The sequence below is a fragment of the Aplidium turbinatum genome, chromosome 4 (genome assembly GCF_918807975.1).
Source record: "Aplidium turbinatum chromosome 4, kaAplTurb1.1, whole genome shotgun sequence".
Classification (NCBI taxonomy): Eukaryota; Metazoa; Chordata; class Ascidiacea; order Aplousobranchia; family Polyclinidae; genus Aplidium; species Aplidium turbinatum.
The window spans coordinates 25,380,636-25,403,652 of NC_137475.1; the positions used below are offsets into that span (position 1 = coordinate 25,380,636).

The following is a 23,017-nucleotide window of genomic DNA, read 5'->3' on the forward strand; positions in this document are numbered from 1 at the left end:
TAGACAAAATAGTTTGCCTCAATGGCATTTTTGCTGCAAGTGTAATCTAGTGATTATGATGATTTTTACCTTGAAAAAAGTTCTTTTCGTGCTGAGGAAAGTAGGCTAATTTCAGCTTAACACGAACATGCAACGCATTATTTGCTAAAAAATATTATGGGGCCCATTTTTCGTATTGTTTCCCGACCAGTGCTGACTTCTCTCGGAAGCCCTGGCCTATCGTCCGGCACATGTAGTCCGGCAGGTGAAGTAAAGGTAAAGGGGGTCCAATACTTAATTCAAGTGTCGGGTATGAGAAGATAAGGTTCTCAACTTCTCATTGTACTAAGCCTTCGGCACTAAGAAAAGTAGCGTGGCCAGTTCCTTTCTCTCGGCCGCCTTTACGTCAGCAACCGCCCACTCAATTTATTACACCCTGGGTAGAGGTGAGCGGTGTTTTCAACAACCAGTTGAAGCCGGGAGTCGAACCAGGTTTGCATAATTGGAAAGCCAACGCCTTATCCGTTGCGCCATCCTACCGCATATCGGTTGCGCCATCCCACCGCATCATATCGGTTAGCCTACTACGCACGCGCTATCCGGCAGGTAGTTGACACAAAATCTTAAGGTCACCTGCTTTCTAATTGAATAATTTTATCAACATTTTGGTTTACGTAGGTAGGTCAACTTTGAGTTTTTTACTTCTAGTTTGTCATCATGTGATATCTTAGGGTAAGCTATACGAATGCATCGTGATATAGCACATACTGTCGTTAATGGCGCACTTTTAATCAGTATGAATAATTTCTTTTGCATGCATTGTTGCTGGTTTGCACGTGCGCTAACACACATCTTCCGATATGGCCTGACGTAATTTCCGGGTTTTATAAGTTGATGAGATAGAGTGCTGAATAAAGTTTTCACTTTGTAAAGCAAAGCTGCACATTGCAACAGCTCGGCTTAATTTGTTTGTTTCAATTAAATTTTGGATTCTTTGTCGAACCTCCACTGTAATCATGGTAAGTAATCAAACATTTCATTGACATAGGCTAGCTACATAGGCCATCGACTGCAAAGTTAGATGTCTGAGCCACTGAAGCATAGTTTTATTGTGATTTTCAATTAAAAACCATGTTGAGTGGTTAATGTATTTGCTCGAAGCTTTCAGCACATGGCTCCACGGTGCTGTAGTTTAGCAATAAATATGAGCAGTGGAATACGAAAAGGGAGGAGAGAGTCAACCTCCTAATCGAATACCTAAGTTTTCTTTAAGCTTTTATTGCTTGTTGTGGATGTTTATGAAGAGACAATAAATATTTTATTCATTGACGTGCTTAGCGTATAGCTAAATGATTTACGTCAAGAGCTATGTCGCAAGATTGCGAAAAGAAAACACGCGCTTTCGCAGAGTTTTATTTTGTATGAATAGTCTAACTCAGGGGTGTGAAATCATGCAGCACTTCTGCGCCAAATACAAATAATCAGTTTGGTCCGCAGGCCACAACTGGAAATATCAGGTGTTCACTATATTATGACAAATGTGCACACAATAAATGACCACGCAGCGCCTCGTACCTAGCTAGCCTCAAGTAGGGGAGGGAGAGTTAATCAGCTTTTTTTGCAAATTCCACTTTAGTCCTGATTTTAGGATACAGCAGTGTACTATGTGTTATGTGTACTCTAAGACCCTTAGTAAAAATAATGAAATATCCGTCCAAAATTTTGAACATTATCTGCTGGTGTCAGTTTAATCACGAAGATCGACTTGCCCTTGGTTACGATGTTTTGCTGTAACAACCAATTAAATACCTCAGCATGACAACTGCTGCTTAAATGCTTCAACGGAAATGTTGACTGTGAAGTTATTGTAGGCATAATTGGTGGTGATCTACGCAAAGTGTTTGTAGAGAAAGCTCTTTCAAAAGAACACAATAGACCAGCGGTTCTCAACCGGGAGTCCGCGGACCCTAAGGATTCCGCGAAGCGCTTTCAAGGATTTGTAAAAGCGTCTAAATTTCCAGCATGATTGATGCATCACAAAATTAAAAAAAATTGGCTGTGGTTTATTTGTGTATAACAGTGATTCTCAAGCTGTGCGTCACGACGCTCCGGTGCGTTGTGTAAAATTTTAAAGCGTGTGCACAAAGGTTTGGTTTCCTAATTTAATAAAAAGGTAATTTTTTTACAAGGCTATGCATGTTTAACTTAAGTTTTTTGAGCCAGATTCTTGATCAATACAGTTTAGAAATCCAAACGTTAGTCAGCAGCTTGCTAGAGATGTTCTGATCTACCTTTTCCGAGATCCTGATCTGACGAATAGCCGACAAGTCGTGATCCTGCCCTGACCCGATGATTTTGGAAAATTAAAAGATCCTGTCCTGATCTTGCCGATTTTCTATAATTTTGTGAACATCTTAGTCTGGGAGCCTACGACAGAAGATTTCACCCCATAAGGTACAAAAGGTTTGACCCCTTGAAGTTACTGGGGTCAACCATGTCACTCACAAAAAGTATGGAAGATTGACCGCGCCGGGTGGATCTGGTCCCTAGAGCCCCCTAAAAAGCCCAAAAAGGGGGTTAATTTCACCCCATAAGGTACATGGACCAAACTTGGTGAAAACGAAGTTCTATGTCAGGACATCACAAAAATATCAAATCTAACAATATTTTCGAGTGGAAAGGTGATGTAAGACCCTCCCGAAAGTGACCCCTGGGGGGTTAATTCCACCCCATAAGGTACATGGACCAAAGTTGGTCAAAACGAAGTCTTGTCAGGATATCACAAAATATCAAATCTAACAATATTTTCGGGTGGAAAGGTGATGTAAGATGCCTTCAAAGTGACTTCCCTTAATGTGACCCCCTCGGAAGGTTTATTTCACCCCATAAAGTACATGGACCAAACTTGGTCAAAATGAAATCTTATGTCAGGACATCACAAAAATATCAAATCTAACAATATTTTCGGGTGGAAAGGTGATGTAAGATGCCTTCAAAGTGACTTCCCTTAATGTGACCCCCTCGGAAGGTTTAGTTCACCCCATAAAGTACATGGACCAAACTTGGTCAAAATGAAGTCTTATGTCAGGACATCACAAAGTTATCAAATCTAACAATATTTTCGGGTGGAAAGGTGATGTAAGATGACTTCAAAGTGACTTCCCTTAATGTGACCCCCTCGGAAGGTTTATTTCACCCCATAAAGTACATGGACCAAACTTAGTCAAAATGAAGTCTTATGTTAGGACATCACAAAAATATCAAATCTAACAATATTTTCGGGTGGAAAGGTAATGTAAGATGACTTCAAAGTGACTTCCCTTAATGTGACCCCCTCGGAAGGTGTATTTCACCCCATAAAGTACATGGACCAAACTTGGTCAAAACGAAGTCTTATTTCAGGACATCACAAAAATATCAAATCTAACAATAGTTTCGGGTGGAAAAATGATGTAAGACTCCCCCAAAGTGACTCCCCAGGGGATTAATTGCACCCCATAAGGTAGGCTACCCCAGCCAGCAAGCCCATATGGGCCCCATATACTATTTCAATGGGCTTGTGGGCATGTGGGTTTTATGTGGGTTTTTTTGTTTTTGCCATATGCGCCCAATATGGGCTTTCTTGCAGAATGTGTTGCTAAATGACAAGGTGGAATATAAAAATTCCAATCTTCAAATGCGTGATCATATAAATGCATTTTAAGAAATTTAGCCACATAAAATTATTGATCATGGGCTAAGCATGAAATATTGATGGGCTTCCCACTTTGTTTATGGGCAGACCATGGGCTGCCCACTTTGTTTATGGGCAGACCATGGGCTGCCCACATTTTTTATGGGCAGAACATGGGCAGCCCACATTTTTTATGGGCAGATCATGGGCTACCCACATTTTTCATGGGCAGGCCATGGGCTGCCCACATTTTTTATGGGCAGACCATGGGCTGCCCACATTTTTTATGGGCAGACCATGGGCTACCCACATTTTTCATGGGCAGGCCATAGGCTGCCCACATTTTTTATGCGCAGACCATGGACTGCCCACATTTTTTATGGGCAGACCATGGGCTACCCACACAGTGATTCAAAGGTTTGTGGGCAACCCATACTAATATGATATACACCTCGATCAGCATTTGTCTAGACTTTGAGATTTTTTAGTTGTCTCAAACGACTTTTGTTGATCTTTTAAACAAACACAAAATGAAATTGAACAAGCAAAATTACTGGAGGCACCTTGCTATGCATTGCGCAAAGCTCACTGCTTGCAGTTGGAGCACTTTGGCAAGGTTGGCAGTAGTACTATTTTTTGTGCTTACGTACCACAAATAGGAAAATGTCACATGGAGCTATATACCTACTCGTGCGATGTTGATCAAAATAAAACAGTTCATCATCGTGTGCACTGTCTGCAGTTGACGCTCTTGGCTTACGCCGATTGAGCACTTTACTGGGGGCACCTTGCCATGCATTGCGCAAAGTTCACTGCTTGCAGTTTGGCATCTGTTTGCAGTTATATACCTGATATACATATGGGCAGCCTGTATTAGATTTATGGGTTACATATGGGCAACCCATATTAGATTTGTGGGTTGAGTGTGAGCAACCCATAAATAAATATGGGCAGCCTATATGGGGGCAATGTGATGCCCGCGGACACAATGTGTATGGGCCCCATATGGGCATCTCACATGGGGCCCGTACATCAGCCCATATGGGTCCCCATGTGGGGCCCATATAGGCTTGCTGGCTGGGACATGGACTAAAGTAGGTTAAATCGAAGTCTTATTTCACGGCATAACAAAAATATCAAATGTAACAATATTTTCGGGTGGAAAGGTGATGTAAGATGTCATCAAAGTAACCCTAAGAGGGTTTATTTCATCATAGAGTACATGGACCAAACGTGGTCAAAACGAAGTCTTATAGGACACCACAAAATATCAAATCTAACAATACACTCAGTTGGGAAGATGATAAAAGACCTACCCAAAAGTGAATCTCCTCCTATAATTTAATTTACTTCATCCCTTACTCGAACCAACCTTGGTGTAACGGAAGTGCTATGCCAGGACAGTACCAATGGATTAAATCTAAAAATATTTTTATATAGGTTTTTAATTTGTATAGGTTTTTAATAGGTATTTAATTTGGTTACGCCAGGGCCACACAGTGCATAGTTTTAGAATTACTTTGAAAGAGTCGTACAAGCATGTAGTGCAGTAAGTGTAGCTTGTGTTACTTTTGCATAAGAAAAAAGCTATTTTTTCAGTTATTGTTACATTGAGGTTAAGAGCTGCTGAAACGTCTTTACCGGTTTGGCAAAAAATTGTATATAGGAAAATCAGCATTTGGAAGGCTGGCAGGCAGATTTTTTTCAATTGAAAAAACTCTTACCCTACCCAATTTTTAAAAGACTTGTCACGTTCCAAATCGTCTTCAGTATGGACATGGCCATGGTCAACCTCCTAAACTTCAAGATCGATCTGTCAGAGTATTTTGCAGTCATTGACAGCTCGCAGCAAAATCTTACTGACTATTTCAAGTCGACCGATCTTGAGCACTACAAAATTCTACAAGAATCACTCTTTAGTGGAAAGCTACAATCACATTTGGTAGACGATTATCTTCAGTTCTTTGATACAGAGTCCCTTGCACAAGATTTTCGAATGATATTCAAGAAGATACCATCCGCTGTTCGGCAAATGTTTCCGCAAGTGGAACTTTTGCTCATATCACCAGCCCGCTAGTGTTCAGCTGAACGCTCATTTTCAACTTTGCGACGTATCAAAACTTTGTTACGATCTACCATGACACAGAAACGGCCAAATCATGCAATGGTCTGCTATGTGCACAATAAAGTTTTGAATTCGATCAACCTTCATTACAAGCCAAGGATCAACCAAGGACTTCGTTTTTAATTCGCCGGAGACTCGTTGCCGAGTTGCAGTGTTTGGACTTCTGCTGTCCGATGCTGACACTGACAATTAAAATACATTGCATTAGACTTGTAGCCTATCTACTGTAGGCCTATTTGTTTGTTTGTTGAACAGACCCCAATCTTTCAGCTCGCTTCGCTCGTCTGCCCTTTCTTTCCTAGTAAATGTCCCCACCAATCTTAAAGAGCGATCGGCGCCCATGACTGTAACCTATATGCTTCTCATGTACTTTCTGTTTTTGGTGTTACAAAGCCATGTATTGTCATGTCATGTTGCCTTTTTTCGATTGACTGAATATGATTTATACAAAAACTTTTTGTAAAGTAGGCTATAGTTCCATTTCATACATCATGGGACAGCTTGTGAATGTATTTCACCAAAACCTATATAAAAATATTTTTAGATTTAATCCATTGGTACTGTCCTGGCATAGCACTTCCGTTACACCAAGATTGGTTCGAGTAAGGGATGAAGTAAATTTAACTATAGGAGGAGATTCACTTTTGGGTAGGTCTTTTATCATCTTCCCAACTGAGAGTATTGTTAGATTTGATATTTTGTGGTGTCCTATAAGACTTCGTTTTGACCACGTTTGGTCCATGTAGGCTACTCTATGATGAAATAAACCCTCTGGGGGTTACTTTGATGACATCTTACATCACCTTTCCACCCGAAAATATTGTTAGATTTGATATTTTTGTTATGCCGTGAAATAAGACTTCGATTTAACCTACTTTAGTCCATGTAGCCTACCTTATGGGGTGCAATTAACCCCTGGGGAGTCACTTTGGGGGAGTCTTACATCATCTTTCCACCCAAAACTATTGTTAGATTTGATATTTTTGTGATGTCCTGACATAAGACTTCGTTTTGACCAAGTTTGGTCCATGTACTTTATGGGGTGAAATACACCTTCCGAGGGGGTCACATTATGGGAAGTCACTTTGAAGTCATCTTACATCACCTTTCCACCCGAAAATATTGTTAGATTTGATACTTTTGTGATGTCCAGACATAAGACTTCATTTTGACCAAGTTTGGTCCATGTACTTTATGGGGTGAAATAAACCTTCCGAGGGGGTCACATTAAGGGAAGTCACTTTGAAGGCATCTTACATCACCTTTCTACCCGAAAATATTGTTAGATTTGATACTTTTGTGATGTCCAGACATAAGATTTCATTTTGACCAAGTTTGGTCCATGTACTTTATGGGGTGAAATAAACCTTCCGAGGGGGTCACATTAAGGGAAGTCACTTTGAAGGCATCTTACATCACCTTTCCACCCAAAAATATTGTTAGATTTGATATTTTTGTGATGTCCTGACATTTTGACCAACTTTGGTCCATGTACCTTATGGGGTGAAATTAACCCCCCAGGGGTCACTTTCGGGGGGGTCTTACATCACCTTTCCACTCGAAAATATTGTTAGATTTGATATTTTTGTGATGTCCTGACATAAAACTTCGTATTCACCAAGTTTGGTCCATGTACCTTATGGGGTGAAATTAACCCCCTTTTTGGGCTTTTTAGGGGGCTCTAGGGACCAGATCCACCCGGCGCGGTCAATCTTCCATACTTTTTGTGAGTGACATGGTTGACCCCAGTAACTTCAAGGGGTCAAACCTTTTGTACCTTATGGGGTGAAATCTTCTGTCGTAGGCTCCCAGACTATCTCTGTTTCCTGGTAACCTTAATACCAAAAATATAGCTCCCTTTATGTCATGTAGCCTACAGGCTACATGTAAATAATAAAATCTGGTAGGCTAAGTTGGTGAATATTTTTATACGCCGTTTTTAACCTTTGATCTGTTGCAAAACTTTTAAATCCTGTTCTGATCCTGCCAACTTGCAATGATCCTGCAGGGTCTGGATTCTGTCGACATCTTTGCAGCCTACCAGCCTAGCACTCATAATTTGCCATGACTGTGATTATGACGAAGTATTGATTACAAATAAAAAAGGGAGAATTTTTTTGTAAAGGATGCAAAAATTATTATAAGTTTCAATAACATTTATAAAAAAACATTAAATCAGCCTATAAAAAACTGATGTTTGATTCTGAGTGCCAACATGTAGCTCATAACATAACTTTGTCATTGTTGTTATCAATATTTAAACCAAACCTTCTACCCCAATCCAATTTTTATTTGATAATTTGGTTACGTACTAAAGGTGCGTCTCAATATAAAAAACATTATTGTTCCTCAAAATGCCTAAAAAGTGACCAAAACAAGATTATATTTTTCAAAATTGGCTTTGGCCAAGTTTCCTACACCTCTTTTAATTTTTTTCAACTTTTCAACTTTTTTCCACTTTCGCTACTGCATTGTCGGCATAACCTACTTGGCCTAACTTTTCTTCTAGAAAATCTTAAGAGTTGTTTACCCCACTCTTTGCTAAAATGATAAATGTAAATTTTTTTTACCCTGAAAAAGTTTACGGCCCTAAATGCTTTCTTGTCTCCTATTTTTAGGCGCCATCACTAAAAGGGGCCACCAGTAGACTTCGGGGGAAGGGAGCAAGATGGCGCTCACACAGCCCTACCACTGCCAATAAAAACTAATGAATTTACTTTTAGAGAATTCCATTTAATATTTAAAGTATTGAAATGTGTTTAGGCCTACCATGGCCACCTAAAGATACGGCCTGATTTGTCACATTTTGCAAAAATTTCCAGGTTTTTCTAACTTTGGGCAAACGTTTAAATAAATTTTTCTAAAAATTAGATTTTTACGCTTTCTTTATTCTTTTCCCCAGATGACACAATAGGTTTTAACATCCTCACATGTTGAAAAACAAAGAAAATGTGATTTTGTAGATTTTAGTCAGACTGTTAATTTTCAATAACAGTCTGATTTAGCGTTTTTCAACTTACTTTTTCTCATTTGCTACTGCTTCCCCAAGGCAACAAAAAAGTTTTTTGTCATTAGGAAACCGCAAAAAGTAAAAACATCTCAAAAAATGTCACTTAAGCACTAGTAGTAGCTGTAATCAAAATCTGCAAAATGTGACAAATCAGGCCGCATCTCCAGGTGGCCATGGGCCTACATATAGCTTGATAAAATATTTTTTCTCATATCAAAGCTGTTCATGATAAAAAAAAACTCTTCAACACTCAAACAATTGAATGACAGTCAAGACCCATCCAGATGTGTCGCTTGCTCTGCGAGTGTCCGCATCTGCTGCATACAATGCTCGCACAGTGTAAACACTCCAATGCACTATAGCAAGGCTACTCATTTAATGTTAATAAAGGTCCATTTTGACAAGTTGAATATTTTTGCGGTCCGGTGAATATTTCATAATATGCAACCACGAAACCTATGTAACACGACTTGGATTTTTGTCTGACACAAACAAAGAAATAAAAAAGGAAAAAAATGTATTGTGTTTCTTTGTAGTGTGGATCGCACATCAGAGAAGACGGTAAAGCGTAAGGGGGTCTGGGGGCGAAGCCCCCAGCTGTTTGGATAATCACAAAAAATTGCTTTTGTCTAATGGAAATCTGTTTAAAGAGGCCCTAGAATGTGGCAATGAAGTTATTCTTCCAGAAGCCCGAGGTCCACCTTCAACGCCCAGAAGGTCCGGATTCGGACCACGGTCCGCCAGTTGAGTAGCCCTGCACTATAGGGTGATGGAATTTGTCATATCGCTTTGTCAAGAAAAACGCATGTAGGCTAAACGCGGCTTAAAGTTATAATTTATCTACAGTTTTAATGCTAACACCTCAACTGTTGTAGACCGACAGCGACAGTAAATAAGTCCAAGATAATGTTACAGTCAAAACATCGGAACAGGGTTCAAAAGTGTAATGTCAGACTGAATTTTTTACAGTATTGGGCTACAATTGAATAAGCATTTAAGATTATTTCAGTCAATATAACCAGAAAAGTTATTGATATGCTGGTTTATTTGGGAACATTAAAACATAGCCTATATTTTGTTCTTAGAGGGAATGCATTTCCATCCATGTTGGCCAAGCCGGAGTACAAATAGGCAATGCATGCTGGGAACTCTATTGCAAGGAGCATGGTATCACGAAAGAAGGCATGATGGAAACAAACGGAGGTGATGATTCATTCAGCACTTTTTTCCATGAAACTGGAGGAGGAAAACATGTTCCAAGAGCAATTTTTATCGACTTGGAGCCATCGGTCATCGGTAAGAGGTTTGCAATCACATCTCTGAAAAAGCATGGATTTCCAAAAACCTGTGGAGCAGGGCTACCGCATTATCTTCTATAAGATATATAAATATACTAGTAAATAGCGTATGAACTGTAATGACAGGTCACTTGAGTGGTGTATGCTACAAACACGCATTCGCAATGCATGTGAGCGGGACGTTATCCACAAGAATTGTCGACGCTGTGACGTCTTTTAAGTGCAAGAAACGAAGAAGCACACACAATAAGTCCTCTCATACTTGTGTGTGCTTCTTTGCCATCGTGAAAGGACCAACGAGGAGAAGATAAATTGAGTTTTTACGAGCCTAGCTGATGGAAGCGACAAATGGAATTTTAATATTGTGATGATATTTGCTGATAGTGGTGTAGTTATCTTTTATGGTTGAACCAAAGATAATTGGAAAAGTGGATTTTATATTGATAAAAGCTGTCAACTTTAATTGGGCTGACCATAAATGGAAATCTGAATGAAAATCAACTACCACCAGGCTGCATTCGTTCATCCCGACGAGACACCCGCCCCATCGGCCTGACACTACCAAGACAGGTGCGGATGCATCTCAACCGTCTTTGTATGGACGTCGGGCTTCTCCGCTCAACCATGCACCGATGGGGAATGGTATCTTGAGAAAGCCACATAACGGAATGGACGGTCTGCGTGTCTTGGATGATAAAACTAAAGACTGACTCCTCTCTAGTAGCCTTCCAGTGTAGCCTATAGTCCGAGAGCATCCTGAATCTGTGGTGGTACAAGGATATTCCCTCATACGACGACAACGAGTTTGCCAATTTAGCATTTTTCGTCGTAATATGCTTGGTTGGTTAGACGGTGCTCCATACAAAGCATTGTAAATCGTAGTCAAAAGATTTGGCCCCTCTCAATTTTTTTGGCTTGCTACGCCACTGGTGTAGCATTGTGCCAACTCGTTAAAGCATTTCGTCATCTATATCTAATACAAATATATAAAATCTATTGCTTAATGTTTTACTCCAATATGCTTGAGAAAGAAAAGATTCAAATTAATAAGTTTCATGTAAGTCCACTACCTACAGAAATGGTTACCGGCTACGAACGGAGAAAGAAATCTATAACAAGAAATGTGTGAATTACTGTAAAATAAGCGTTGGTAATTTGTTTCAGTTGCAAGTGGCTGTTACAGACGGTTGTTCGCCTGGTCAAACGTCATGTAGAAACCGTTCGGGTCTACTGAATATTACGTCATGGAAATTCCTAAAACATGAGCCAAAATTGCACCATCGTCCGTAAGACTCGTGTCAGACCGGTTTAAACCTGTTTCAGTTTGAGACCTGTTTGGACATGAAATATTGCGTCACGAACTGCTCTCGTGCCTTTGACTTATCACAAATTTTTCTGATTCATTCTCGAAGTTGTTTGTTGGAAGTCGGTCGCACATTTAACTGGTTTATTTGGTGCTTGCTAGCTGGACAAATTCTCCGTCTTTTATCCAAGTAATCTGTGTCGTAGTGACAGTTTTTTAGAGGTGTAAGGCATTGCACCAGTCATTTCGATAGCCGCGGGTTAATTTTACTGGAGTACACTTTGAATAGACGTTTCGAAGGTGTGTTTATTTTTCGGTCATTACGTACAGACAAACGGATCCGGGAACTTTATGTTACAATTTTCCCACGAAGAATTATGGTTTACCGCTGTGACCAGTGGCTTACGTAGGATATATCTATAGCTGTTAGCTAGCATGGCCGCAAAATCCCAATAACAATTGCATCACAAAGACTATGCGTGTATTACTAACTTATATGTTGTGGTTATTGTATAATGCAGGCAGATATGGAACATAAAAAACATCTTTAGGTAGAATGTTTGAACAAAGCGTTCATGTTAGCCCAAAAAATGCAAAGTTTGTCTTTTTTTATCTTAGACATTAATGTTGTAAGATAATAGCAGCCCTTTCCATTTAGATGAGATTCGAACCGGTGAATACAGGAAGCTCTTTCATCCGAACCAACTGATTACTGGAAAGGAAGATGCAGCTAATAACTACGCGCGCGGGCACTATACCGTTGGTTAGTTGTTCGATTGTATTGACTACTAGTACTGTAAGGTACATACGAATATCACGGATGGTGGTAGGAATTTACCAAACTGATTACAAAGCATCATCTAAAAACAGCGTTGTGAATGCTTTTGATGGATAAAAACTACACCACATAATGACTGCAATACCAACCAAAGTTTCTTGTTGTGTAGGTTGTTTGGTCACTAATTTTATCTAAGAGTTGTTATGTGGGCTATTATAGTAAAACACATTACTCTGTTACTGTTTCACACTATGATACACGAATGTAATTATTACATTTCACTCATTAAGGTCGCGGATATATCGATGAAACTATCGACAAAATTAACAAGATGAGTGAGCAATGCACTGGCCTGCAGGGATTTCTCATCTTCCATTCCTTCGGCGGAGGTACCGGATCAGGCTTCACGTCTTTGCTTTTGGAACGACTTTCCGTGGACTATGGAAAGAAATCGAAATTGGAATTCGCAGTCTATCCAGCGCCAAGGGTGAAACATTTTATAAAAAGTCTCAACGGCTGTTTTTTTTAAGTTTTAAATTGAGAGCATTTTAGTTAAGCATTTACTTCTTGGATTTTTAGTCAAAACTTAATCGGATGTTTATCGATTACTATGATTTAGATTTCTACTGCGGTGGTGGAACCTTACAATTCGGTTCTGACTACCCACACCACACTGGAGCATACCGATTGCGCTTTCATGGTGGATAATGAGGCTATCTACGAAATATGCAAAACTAAGTTAGCGGTTGACCGGCCAGTTTATCAAAACCTTAATCGAATGGTGGCGCAAGTGGTTTCCTCTATCACTGCCTCCCTACGCTTCCAAGGATCACTAAACGTGGATTTAACCGAATTCCAAACTAACCTGGTTCCTTATCCTCGCATCCACTTCCCTTTAACTACCTACGCTCCCATCCTTTCTGTAGAAAAGGCAAATCATTCGTCGTTCTCTGTGGGTGACATCACAAACGAATGTTTTGAGCCAGGCAGCACGCTGGTTAAGTGCGACCCTAGGGTGGGGAAGTACATGGCCTGCTGCATGCTCTACAGAGGAGATGTTGTCCCTAAAGATGTCAATGCAGCAATTGCTAAAGTTAAGTCAAAACGAACAATTCAGGTAAGGATTTTTGATTAACTTTATCAACTATTAGTATGCTATTGTATGATTTAGATTATCGTGAAGTGAAGATCGTGAAGTGAAATCGTGAAGTGAAGATCGCGAAGCGATAAATTGTGCTCATTGCCATTCAGATTTCGAATATTGATAAATGCTTTGAAATACAGAAAATTTGTCTTTGAGACAAAGAATTACTTTATAAAATAGTAGCAATAAGTGTTTTCTTTGCATGGATTTTTGGAATCATGTCAAGTATTTTGCTTTTCTTTTTGTTGTCGTATGCTTGCAACCAAGGCAATACCTTGAAAAAAAGCCTTGGTTGCAAGCATACGACAACAAAAAGAAAAGCAAAATACTAAAGGTAGTTTCGCATTCCATAGAAGTAGACTATGGGATGCGAAACTACCTTCTCTGGGCAGTAGCCTATGCGTTAAATAGTAGTTAAATTGTTGACATAAATTATCGAAATCCTTCTGTGGTCGTCGATGTAATTGCTATGAAATGATAGACTTTATTTTACATTTTAAATCAAAACTTCTACCAAATCCAATTTTGATTTAATAAATGTGGTACCGTCCAAAGCGACCTACGCCCTATACGGTTACATACAAAGTGTGCATTTTGATAAAAAAAATTATTGCCCTAAAAATTGACCAAAACAAGATTAAATTTGTCAAAATGTTTTGGGAGACAAGCCCCACGCATCTCCTATCCAACTTCACTTCTTCGGACATTAAGTTTTGCATTGTCTATTTATTTTTGTAAGTTTTGCTTTGTTCAAAGTCTGATCTTTCTTCAACTTTTTTCCAGATCTGCCACTGCTTCGTCGGCATTTTTACTATATTTTTTTTCTAAAAAATTTCAGAGTTGTTTATTCTGAAATGATAAATATGAATCTTTTTCCATACATTGAAAGAGTTTGTGGCCATAACCTAACGCTATTTTTAAAAGCTATTACTGAAAGTAAGTTATAAGGGTTCATTAATGAATTTCGAGGGCCCAAGATGATGCTCACACGGCCCGACCTTCGCAGAACTGTCAGGATGCATCTGTGAGTAAATTAAAGTTGACTAAAATGGAACAAAATTTTTTCTGCAACTCATCTAACACCACAAAATCGAATTCAAAAACATAACCTACAGCTTGAAATGAAAACTAGAAAAAAATAACCTATAGTTATTAAATAAACTAAAAAAACAAATAGGCTAAATATGAAAAGTTGTAGCTTAAACTAATAAACCGCCATCTAAAAATATTATTAATGTAGTTTGTGGACTGGTGCCCCACTGGATTTAAAGTTGGAATAAACCACCAACCTCCCACAATGATAGAAGGATCAGACATGGCACCGGTCCCTCGTGGACTGTGTATGCTCAGCAACACCACAGCAATTGCAGAGGCCTGGTCCCGTCTCAACCACAAGTTCGACCTGATGTATGCAAAGCGTGCTTTTGTTCACTGGTGCGTTGATAGACTTCATTTTGTCTTGTAATTTAACCCAACTGCAAAGTGTAGGCTACATTTGGTGACTAACATTGCAAGTTTGAAATCTTTTATTTTCTTTAGTCTACCGCTCTATGTAGCCTACACTAGCTAGCAGAAATGTTCTGATCTACCTTTTAGGCTTTTATAAGATCTTGATCCGATGGTTTTGGAAATTTAAAAAATCGGGTTTTATTACAGCCTGTTGCAATGATCTTGTGAATATCTCTGCTACCTGGCAACCCTAATATACTGTCCTTAATTCTTTGAGAAAGGAACGTGACTAAATTGTGAATGACATGTGTAAATGTTGTACATTACACTGGTCTACAAAAAAAGAATTTTTTTTTGCTCCATAAACTTTGAAGACTGATTTAGAGTAGTTTTGGGGTGCTGAATCCGAATCTGACCTCAGATTTATCCTATCACGTCAGGTTTGTGAAATATGATAACAACAAATTGCTACTTTCGTCAAAAGTGGAAGATTTGGCGTTGCGTTTACCACCAACATATGCAGTGCTGTAACGAAAGGTTAGTGTTAGACAGGCCAAAACAGCCTAAATATGGTTACTGAACAAGCATTGCCATAGGCTTGCTTAAATCTTTGTGGTTTCATGCAAAACATTGACGGGGGGAGGGGGTCAGTTACACTTATAGCCTCCCTTTTAGCTTGTTATTACTGCCTTGTTAATAATGTTGCTTAGAAAACAAATTGGTATCAAAATTATAATTGGTAGGTGTATTTCAGCTACTTATGCACCACATGGCCTGGATTTCTGGATCTTGCACAATGTGTATGTGCAAAAAACGCAACGTCAAATCTTCCACTTTTGACAAAAGTAATAATATATGCTGTTATCATATTCATATCTCACAAACCTGACGTGATAGCATAAATCTGAGGTCATATTTGGATTCAGCACCCCAAAATTACTCTAAATCAGTTTTCAAAGTTCACAGAGCAAAAATCGTGTAGACCAGTGTTATTGTAGTATAAAAAACCTGGACTGTGGTTTATGGTTTGCGCTCGGATTCGAATTGAAGTTTGGAGTCAACATTCTTATAAAATTTGTTTTACAAGAAATAATATATCTCTTGTTGCTGTATCAAGTTCCACTAAAACAAGAAAAAAATATAAAACTTGACCCTCCAGTTTAGGTAGGCTACTTGACAAGAAATAGCGGAAGCAATGTTTACTTCATTTTTTTTAGACAATTGACTTTAAAAACACAAGTCTGTTCAGCTTGGTTGCGACGAAAAAAAAGGACGAAAATAAAAATAAATCTAGCAATTCTTAAATTCTGGTAACGCTGAACCTAAAGTCGGCAAGAGTCGGAATATAAATTCATATTGCGAATGTAAGAAACTAGAATGAACTGTGTAGCTAATAGGAAACTGTAAGCTTTCTCGTTTAGTTCAACAGTAGGCTATCCCATTTTTGTCGCCAAATAACTCTGTTGTGTTTTGATCTTATCCAGCCAGAGTTCTAAAATTTAGGTCGATTGTGCAACTTGCCACTCTACTTCGAAGAAAAAAGTAGGCTACGGTAAAGAATTTTATTAAAACTTGTAACGCAATACAAAGTGCATCACATTAAAAACGCTGATAAAGTGTAATTGTAATCAAACTAAATGGAAAATTTCAGTCGGAATGCAGCAAAGTACATGAAACGTAATTTGAAACAACGCAAGTGTAGAAGTAACCACATAACTGTAACGTGACAGAAAATACACACCACCCACCGATTAAAATGATATCAAGCAGTGGCGTAGCCAGAAAAATAATTTGGGGGGGGCCAAATATTTCATGAATTGAAGAGAACGACAAAGTGTTTGATTTAAGACATCGCCACCTGGTGTGCTGTGGCGTATTCTGGTGGGTTAAGCAATAAAGCTGGTGGGGGTTAGAGCGTGCCGAAGGCACAAGAATTTTAGAGGGGTCCGGGGGCATGCTCCCCCGGAAAAAAATTGCAAAATTACACTCAAATAATGGATTATAGCGCTTTCTGGAAACACTTTGAGGGTAATATTTGTATGAAATTTATTAGCAGATAACAGCTATTAACTTATTAAAGGTAGCTGCTACAGAAAAACTACACAAGAACCCAACAAAGTAAGCCATTCTGAAATTGCTTCCACAGATTAGTTAAAAGAAGCGTAAATCGCGTAAACTTTGCGCGATTTAAGATTTGCAAAATTTATTGGTGTCTTTCTTTGTGTCTAAAACAAGTCCTGGGGGGTGCTAATAGCCAGATGTCTTGGTAAACGTTTTAAATTTATACAAATTATATTATATTTTCAACAAAGGGTTCAACTTCGGAATCCAAACTTTGAAAATTTGGGGGGGGCCATGGCCCCTTTCGCCCCCCCTAGCTACGCCTATGATATCAAGCTAGGCCACACAAAACTGCTTCATCTCAAATTTTTCAGCAATATTTTTTTGATGGTTTTGTCGGTTAATCCTCTTTAGGCGAGTAAGAAGTGACATTGGACCCGGACATTTTTGATAACAACCATTTTTTGGTTGCCGGAGGCTTGTCTGGTAGTCAGACCAACGATTCCAAAATTCGGCAAAAATCGGACTTGGGGAACTGCCCCAAAACCGCATTTTAAATTTTCATAGCGCGCCATCTAGCGGTTGTAAATATTTGCTCTAAGTAAAATGCAACTTAGTAAGCATATACACGTAATTAACATTCACAAAAAGATAAGTGTAATAATATTTTTTTTAAAAGGTTGTGATCATGGGTGTCTGCAGGGAAGGGGCACTTACCTCCCTCCCCCAAGATTATGATTTACATGTAATTTGCTCGAAAGTGCAATTTTCAAAAATTGTATTTGCCTTTCACGCAAACACTTTCTCATCAGGTTTTCAACCAATTCTACTTCAGTTTTTGATTTCTCTAAATAGTTTTGCGCCGTAGGTGCAACAACCACTTAGATCAGTGGTTCTCATCCGGGGGTCCGCGGACCCCAAGGGGTCCGTGAAGCGATTTCAGGGGGTCCGTGAAAGTTTCTGAGTTTTTAGCATGATTATTAAATTACGAAATTGATAATTTGTTTGTGTTTTGTTTATGTATTAGCCTACAGTAATTTTCAAACTGTAAGTCGCAACGCATTGGCGCGTTGTTTGAAATTACAAAGGACATACCGGTAGCACAAAAGTTTGGTTTCTTAAATAAAACATATCTACCTACACTAAATGACTTAAACCCTTTAAAAAAAGGACTCTTTTGGCTATGTTTAAATTAATTCTTTTGAGACAACAGATTGTTGATCAATGATTAACTTAGACTGCTGACTAACGTTTGCATTTCCATCACCACTCACAGTTTTGCAGTGGCTATGATTATAACGAATTAATGTTGATCTAATGTCGATTTACAAATGAAAAAAAGGAGAAATTCTCTTTAATGGTCGCAAGTATTCTATTAACTTTTGATAAAATTTATAGAAAAACATCAAATGAGCATATGGATTACTGATGTATGATCCTGTGTGCCAACAGATAGCTCATACCTATCATAACATAATTTCGTCAGTCTCATCAATCATCAAGTGCGTTGCGAATCCAGCAAATCCTTCCAAGTGTGTTGCTTTGAAACTTATGTAACATATGATTCCATAAGGAGACGCGATATACCAAAATTTCAAATACAAATTTTTATGGGTCCGCGACCGCTTCGAAGGTACCAAAAGGGGTCCACCAAGACTTAAAAGTTGACAACCACTGACTTAGATCATACGTTAATAGTAATTTTTTTCACAATTTTCGCTCCTCACCACTCAAATGTTACTTTAAATTTAGAACTTTTCTTACCTATGTTGCAGCTTACAAGTTGTGTGCTTTCTTACAAGATGAATTTGGGTTCAAAAGTTGTGCCCTCCCAATCCCCGCTTTTCCCCCACCCCTGCATTTTTTTTGCGGATGCCCATATTTGTGACGTATTTGGCCATTTATTACGGTTTAATTAATATCACGCAATTATAATTGCCTACTAGTGTAATCCAATGTAGGCTATATGACACTTCAACAACATTAGCAGCTGAAACAAGTAGTGATACAACGTTGGCAGATGTATAATCAACGTATAATAGAAAGATAAACATCAGCGATTTGAGCAATTAATGCTTATCTGGAGACCATTTAATCTCGTTTATTCAGTACTATTGCTTTGCTTCAACAGAAAAGGCAGCGTACATTTAATATATGCGTTCACTTTCATTTACAAATCATTCATTGCAAAAATCCTTTCTTGCAAAAACTACCACAGTAACAATTTGTGGTCCTGTTCTAGGGATGCAACTATTTTTATTAAAGTAAATATACTTCTACACTCACAGCTCTTGGGTATCTAACACTCTAAAAGTGATGAATTTTCACACTGAGCTTCACAAGCACAGTGAATACTGCATTTAAAGCCTTTCTTGGAGCAACCACAAGATGTGCATAAACGCTTAGCGCTCCTGCAATTGCACCTAATTTCTTTCAAAAAGGTTTTGGGTGCACATTCATGATCTGTCATTATTGGGACCAGACCAGAAGCTGCTTCCTTGTATCCATAGAAAGTAGGATTCAGCACAGTTTTCAAATGACGCCATGTTAACACTTGATGATGCGCATGAAGGCTGTAAAAGTAGCATGCTCTACTTGTTGGAGGCATTCTTTCAACTAATATATATTTTGAGGATACAGCGTAATGGTAGCGCAATAAACTCAAAGTATTCATGGAAAACACTTGCTTATACAAAATTTGGGAGAATTCTTCTCCAATTCTGGAAATGTCTTTTTTTTTAAAGCTTCCTTGTTTCCGAAGGCGGCACATTTACGTTGCACTTTGTCCAGACCTTTCAAGATTTTAAAAACTTTTACTTTTCCCGTTTCGTAAAAGCAAGATGTTGTATCGCATCTAGAGAACGCGTAGCAAAATAGCAAAGATGGGCACATATTTTCTCCGAGTGCAAGCTGAGCTCGACGAATGGAAATTTTCGCGTCAGACGTTTTCATTTAGCCTAAATGCTGTTTCCGCATGGTGCGTGATAAAGCAAAAGGATGAGTACATCAGTATCGTCAGCCATCACAGTTAGCCTATACTTGACCATGGGTTTCATGTTCTTCCAGAACCTTACCGACGATAGCAACATCAGCGTCTCTTTCTCCTTTGGCCTTGTCCACAGTAATGCCATTACTACTAAGATTATCCTAGAGTAAGTTTATAAATTGTTACGTTTATTTGATAAAAACGCGGTTTTATTTGCCGGGATGGGTGTGTCTAAGCGAATTGCTACGTTGGGACAAGATGTGATCAGCTTTATGCGCTTTTGCTCTGCTCCTTTGGTTGTTTCAATATCATATTGTCAAAAACAACTCTGATATTAGTATTTTCCCCGCATAGAAAATATTGAATGAACATTTGAAGCAAATTTTTCGTATTCCTAACTTTTGGCCAGGGAAGTCAGTGAATGAAAGCACAGCCATCAAATACAATCGAAATACAAGATAATCGAGAATTAGTGCACAAAATATTCTCATTTTGCAAGATTATGTATTTGAACAATGCAGATGTTTGAGATTTCCGTATACTTCCGTCATTTGAGAAAAGTGATGGTGGAACATTGGCAAGTGCATACGAAAATTGGTCTGGTTCCAGTGACCCCTGCAAACAGGCTATATACAGTAGACAGTAATCTGTGAAAGATTTTGGTGGATGACATGTGTATAGTATTGTGTATCTCTTTATCTCCATATTTTAAGGCTTTTCGCATAGCGGCAAAAGTACTTGCCTGGTCAGATCTTTTTAGCGAAATCTCTTTCAGTTTCTTTCCACATATTTTGAGAATAATATTGTTACCACACGTTATCCACATTTACACGAGTATCAGCAATAATGCTTTGTTGAAACGTTGTAGCCTACAAATCTTCTCCATCATTTTTGGCAAAGATTTCGATGCATACACACTTTTCCATAAATCATCTAAACCACTTCTTTCCATCAGTTTGCACCCTGCTCCGAGAAAGGACATCAGTTGATGAAAACCACCAAGTCGTAAGTGAACATTTTTGAAAATACCAAAATTGTCCTGTTTAATTTTGAATGCTTTGAAGTAGAGGGGTTGGTCAAACGTTAGCGGTGTACAACGTATGCTCATTTTTCTCGCTTGGTCTTGAACGAATATCATTGTACTGTAAACAGCTTCATCTGTTGCGGGATTAAGCGCTATCATAGGATTAAATGATACTGACGAAACCTAAAACTCACCTTTAACTACATTAGCCATGAACCCTTGCCATTGTAGCCTACTGGCTTAGAATTGAATATGTTTGAACACAGCCATAGAGTGTCAAGCAATTCATGGTGCGTAAATAATACGGAAGAGACGTTCAGCTGCTTGATTCGTACGTCTTTCCAAGTACCTGTCTTTGCACCAGGATATGACTTGACTAAATTGCCTGATTCCAGTAGTTCAGTTGCACTGACGTGTTGTTTTTCAATAGCCAGTGGTCGAGTTGCCATTCTTGGTGTTTGACAATTTATAATGCCCATCACATGCGTTGTATCATGAGTTCATGACCTGTCAGAGTATCTTCGTTAAAATCGAAGTTATCTGCTACCCATTGACAGAAAGAGCCGGGATGACGTGTAGAGTCCATTACCTCATCCGTACCTCATCCATTCGCTTGGCTTACAGTAGCTGATCGTTTAAACGCTATTACTTGACGTGCACAAAGACCAATCTAGATGATGGTACATCCAAGAGAATACTCGATCTTGTGACCTGATGTATAAAAATGCCAATTGACAATAAAAGTCTGGCGACATTGCATCGACGTAAGAATGGCTACCTATGTAACGACCTATTTCTTCAGGTAAGTATTTTTGTGCAGTTTTGGCGATGATGCAATGCATTTAATGACTTGGCTGGTATTATGTTATAGTTGTTATCCAACTCCTTAATTATGCTGTTTCTGAAATCTTTTCTTTGTAAAAGTTCAAGATATAAATCATTACAAAATTTTATGTGTCCGTAATTTTCATGTTCGTCAGATACGTTGTAACAGATGAAATTACATTTTCCGAAATCCATCTTAGTTAATTAGCATTTTGTAGAATTTTACAACCACTACACTGTGGGATGCACAACGGGTAAGGCGTTGGCTTTCCAATTACGCAAACCTGGTTCGACTCCCGGCTTCAGCTGGTTGTTGAAAACATCGCTCACCTTTACCTAGGGTGTAATAAATTGGGTGGGCATAACTGCTGCAGGAAAGGCGGCCGAGAGAAAGGAACTGGCCACTCTACTCTCCTAAATGCCGAAGGCTTAGTACAGTACAATGAGGACCTTATCTTCTCATACCGAACATTTGAATCAAGTATGGGACCACCTTTTTACACTATCATTGGAGCCTAATTTTTGTTACATGAGGCACTCAGCATGCAAAATATGTTATTTTGCGTCGATTCAACGTTGCCAGACGTTGAATCAACATAAAATAGCAAATTTTGCTGAAGGGGAATTCTAGACACTATGTTAATCATCTTTGTTTCACTTGAAATTCGGGAATTAGCACGACAGAACATACGTATATTTTTCTTCCGCTAGATGGCGCGCCGATCAATAATTACCCCAGCGAAAAAGGCCTTTCCCCATGTCCGAATTTTGCCGAATTTTAGATTTGGGGTGTCAAACAGGTAACCCATCTTTTTATGAAGAAAAATGGTTGTTATCAAAAATGTCCGGGTCCGGCTATTTTTATGTCAATTCTTACTCGCCTACTTTTATTATGCAGGTATGTTGGAGAAGGAATGGAAGAGGGAGAATTTGCTGAGGCAAGAGAGGATTTGGCTGCATTGGAGAAGGATTATGAAGAAGTTGGTCAGAACACAACAGAGGAGGACGAAGAAGACGAGCAAGACGAATATTAGATGATGATTGATGACATCTGCTCAGAAATGACTTCTATAACCATAACTATATTAGGTTAATAAAAAAACTTGTTCTGATGAACAACCTTTAAAAAAGTTACTCGGCCTACCCTATATGGCCTAATTTTATCGTAAGGCAATGTTTGTTTTGTAATGTATATTCATATTCAGAATTGAGGTTATCGATGTAACAATGTAGATTTATTAGGCATCTTGCCAAGACAGGTAAATTCCTTTTTACCAGCTGTTTTCAAATCAACATTTAAATATTTGTCTTGTGGTCTATGTTTCCTGTTTTAACACACCCGAATTAAAAGCGTTAGATTTA

General features: G+C 38.7%; 1 protein-coding gene across 1 annotated transcript; it reads left to right on the top strand.

Annotated features, from left to right (window-relative positions):
- The first annotated feature begins 908 nt into the window (after positions 1-908).
- Positions 909-23,017, top strand: LOC145768665 (tubulin alpha-1 chain-like). Its single transcript, XM_082580224.1, has 7 exons — positions 909-998; positions 9,873-10,083; positions 12,047-12,151; positions 12,457-12,653; positions 12,786-13,283; positions 14,551-14,744; positions 22,554-23,017. Exons 1-7 carry the CDS (start codon positions 996-998, stop codon positions 22,687-22,689), a joined length of 1,344 nt encoding a protein of 447 aa, XP_082436350.1. The 5' UTR covers positions 909-995; the 3' UTR covers positions 22,690-23,017.

What these genes read in the sequence shown, in the direction of transcription:
- LOC145768665 (XM_082580224.1), top strand. An exon ending in CAGTCTATCCAGCGCCAAGG is followed by an intron (nt 12,654 to 12,785) that starts GTGAAACATTTT and finishes ACTATGATTTAG; the next exon opens with ATTTCTACTGCGGTGGTGGA. An exon ending in AGTCAAAACGAACAATTCAG is followed by an intron (nt 13,284 to 14,550) that starts GTAAGGATTTTT and finishes TTATTAATGTAG; the next exon opens with TTTGTGGACTGGTGCCCCAC.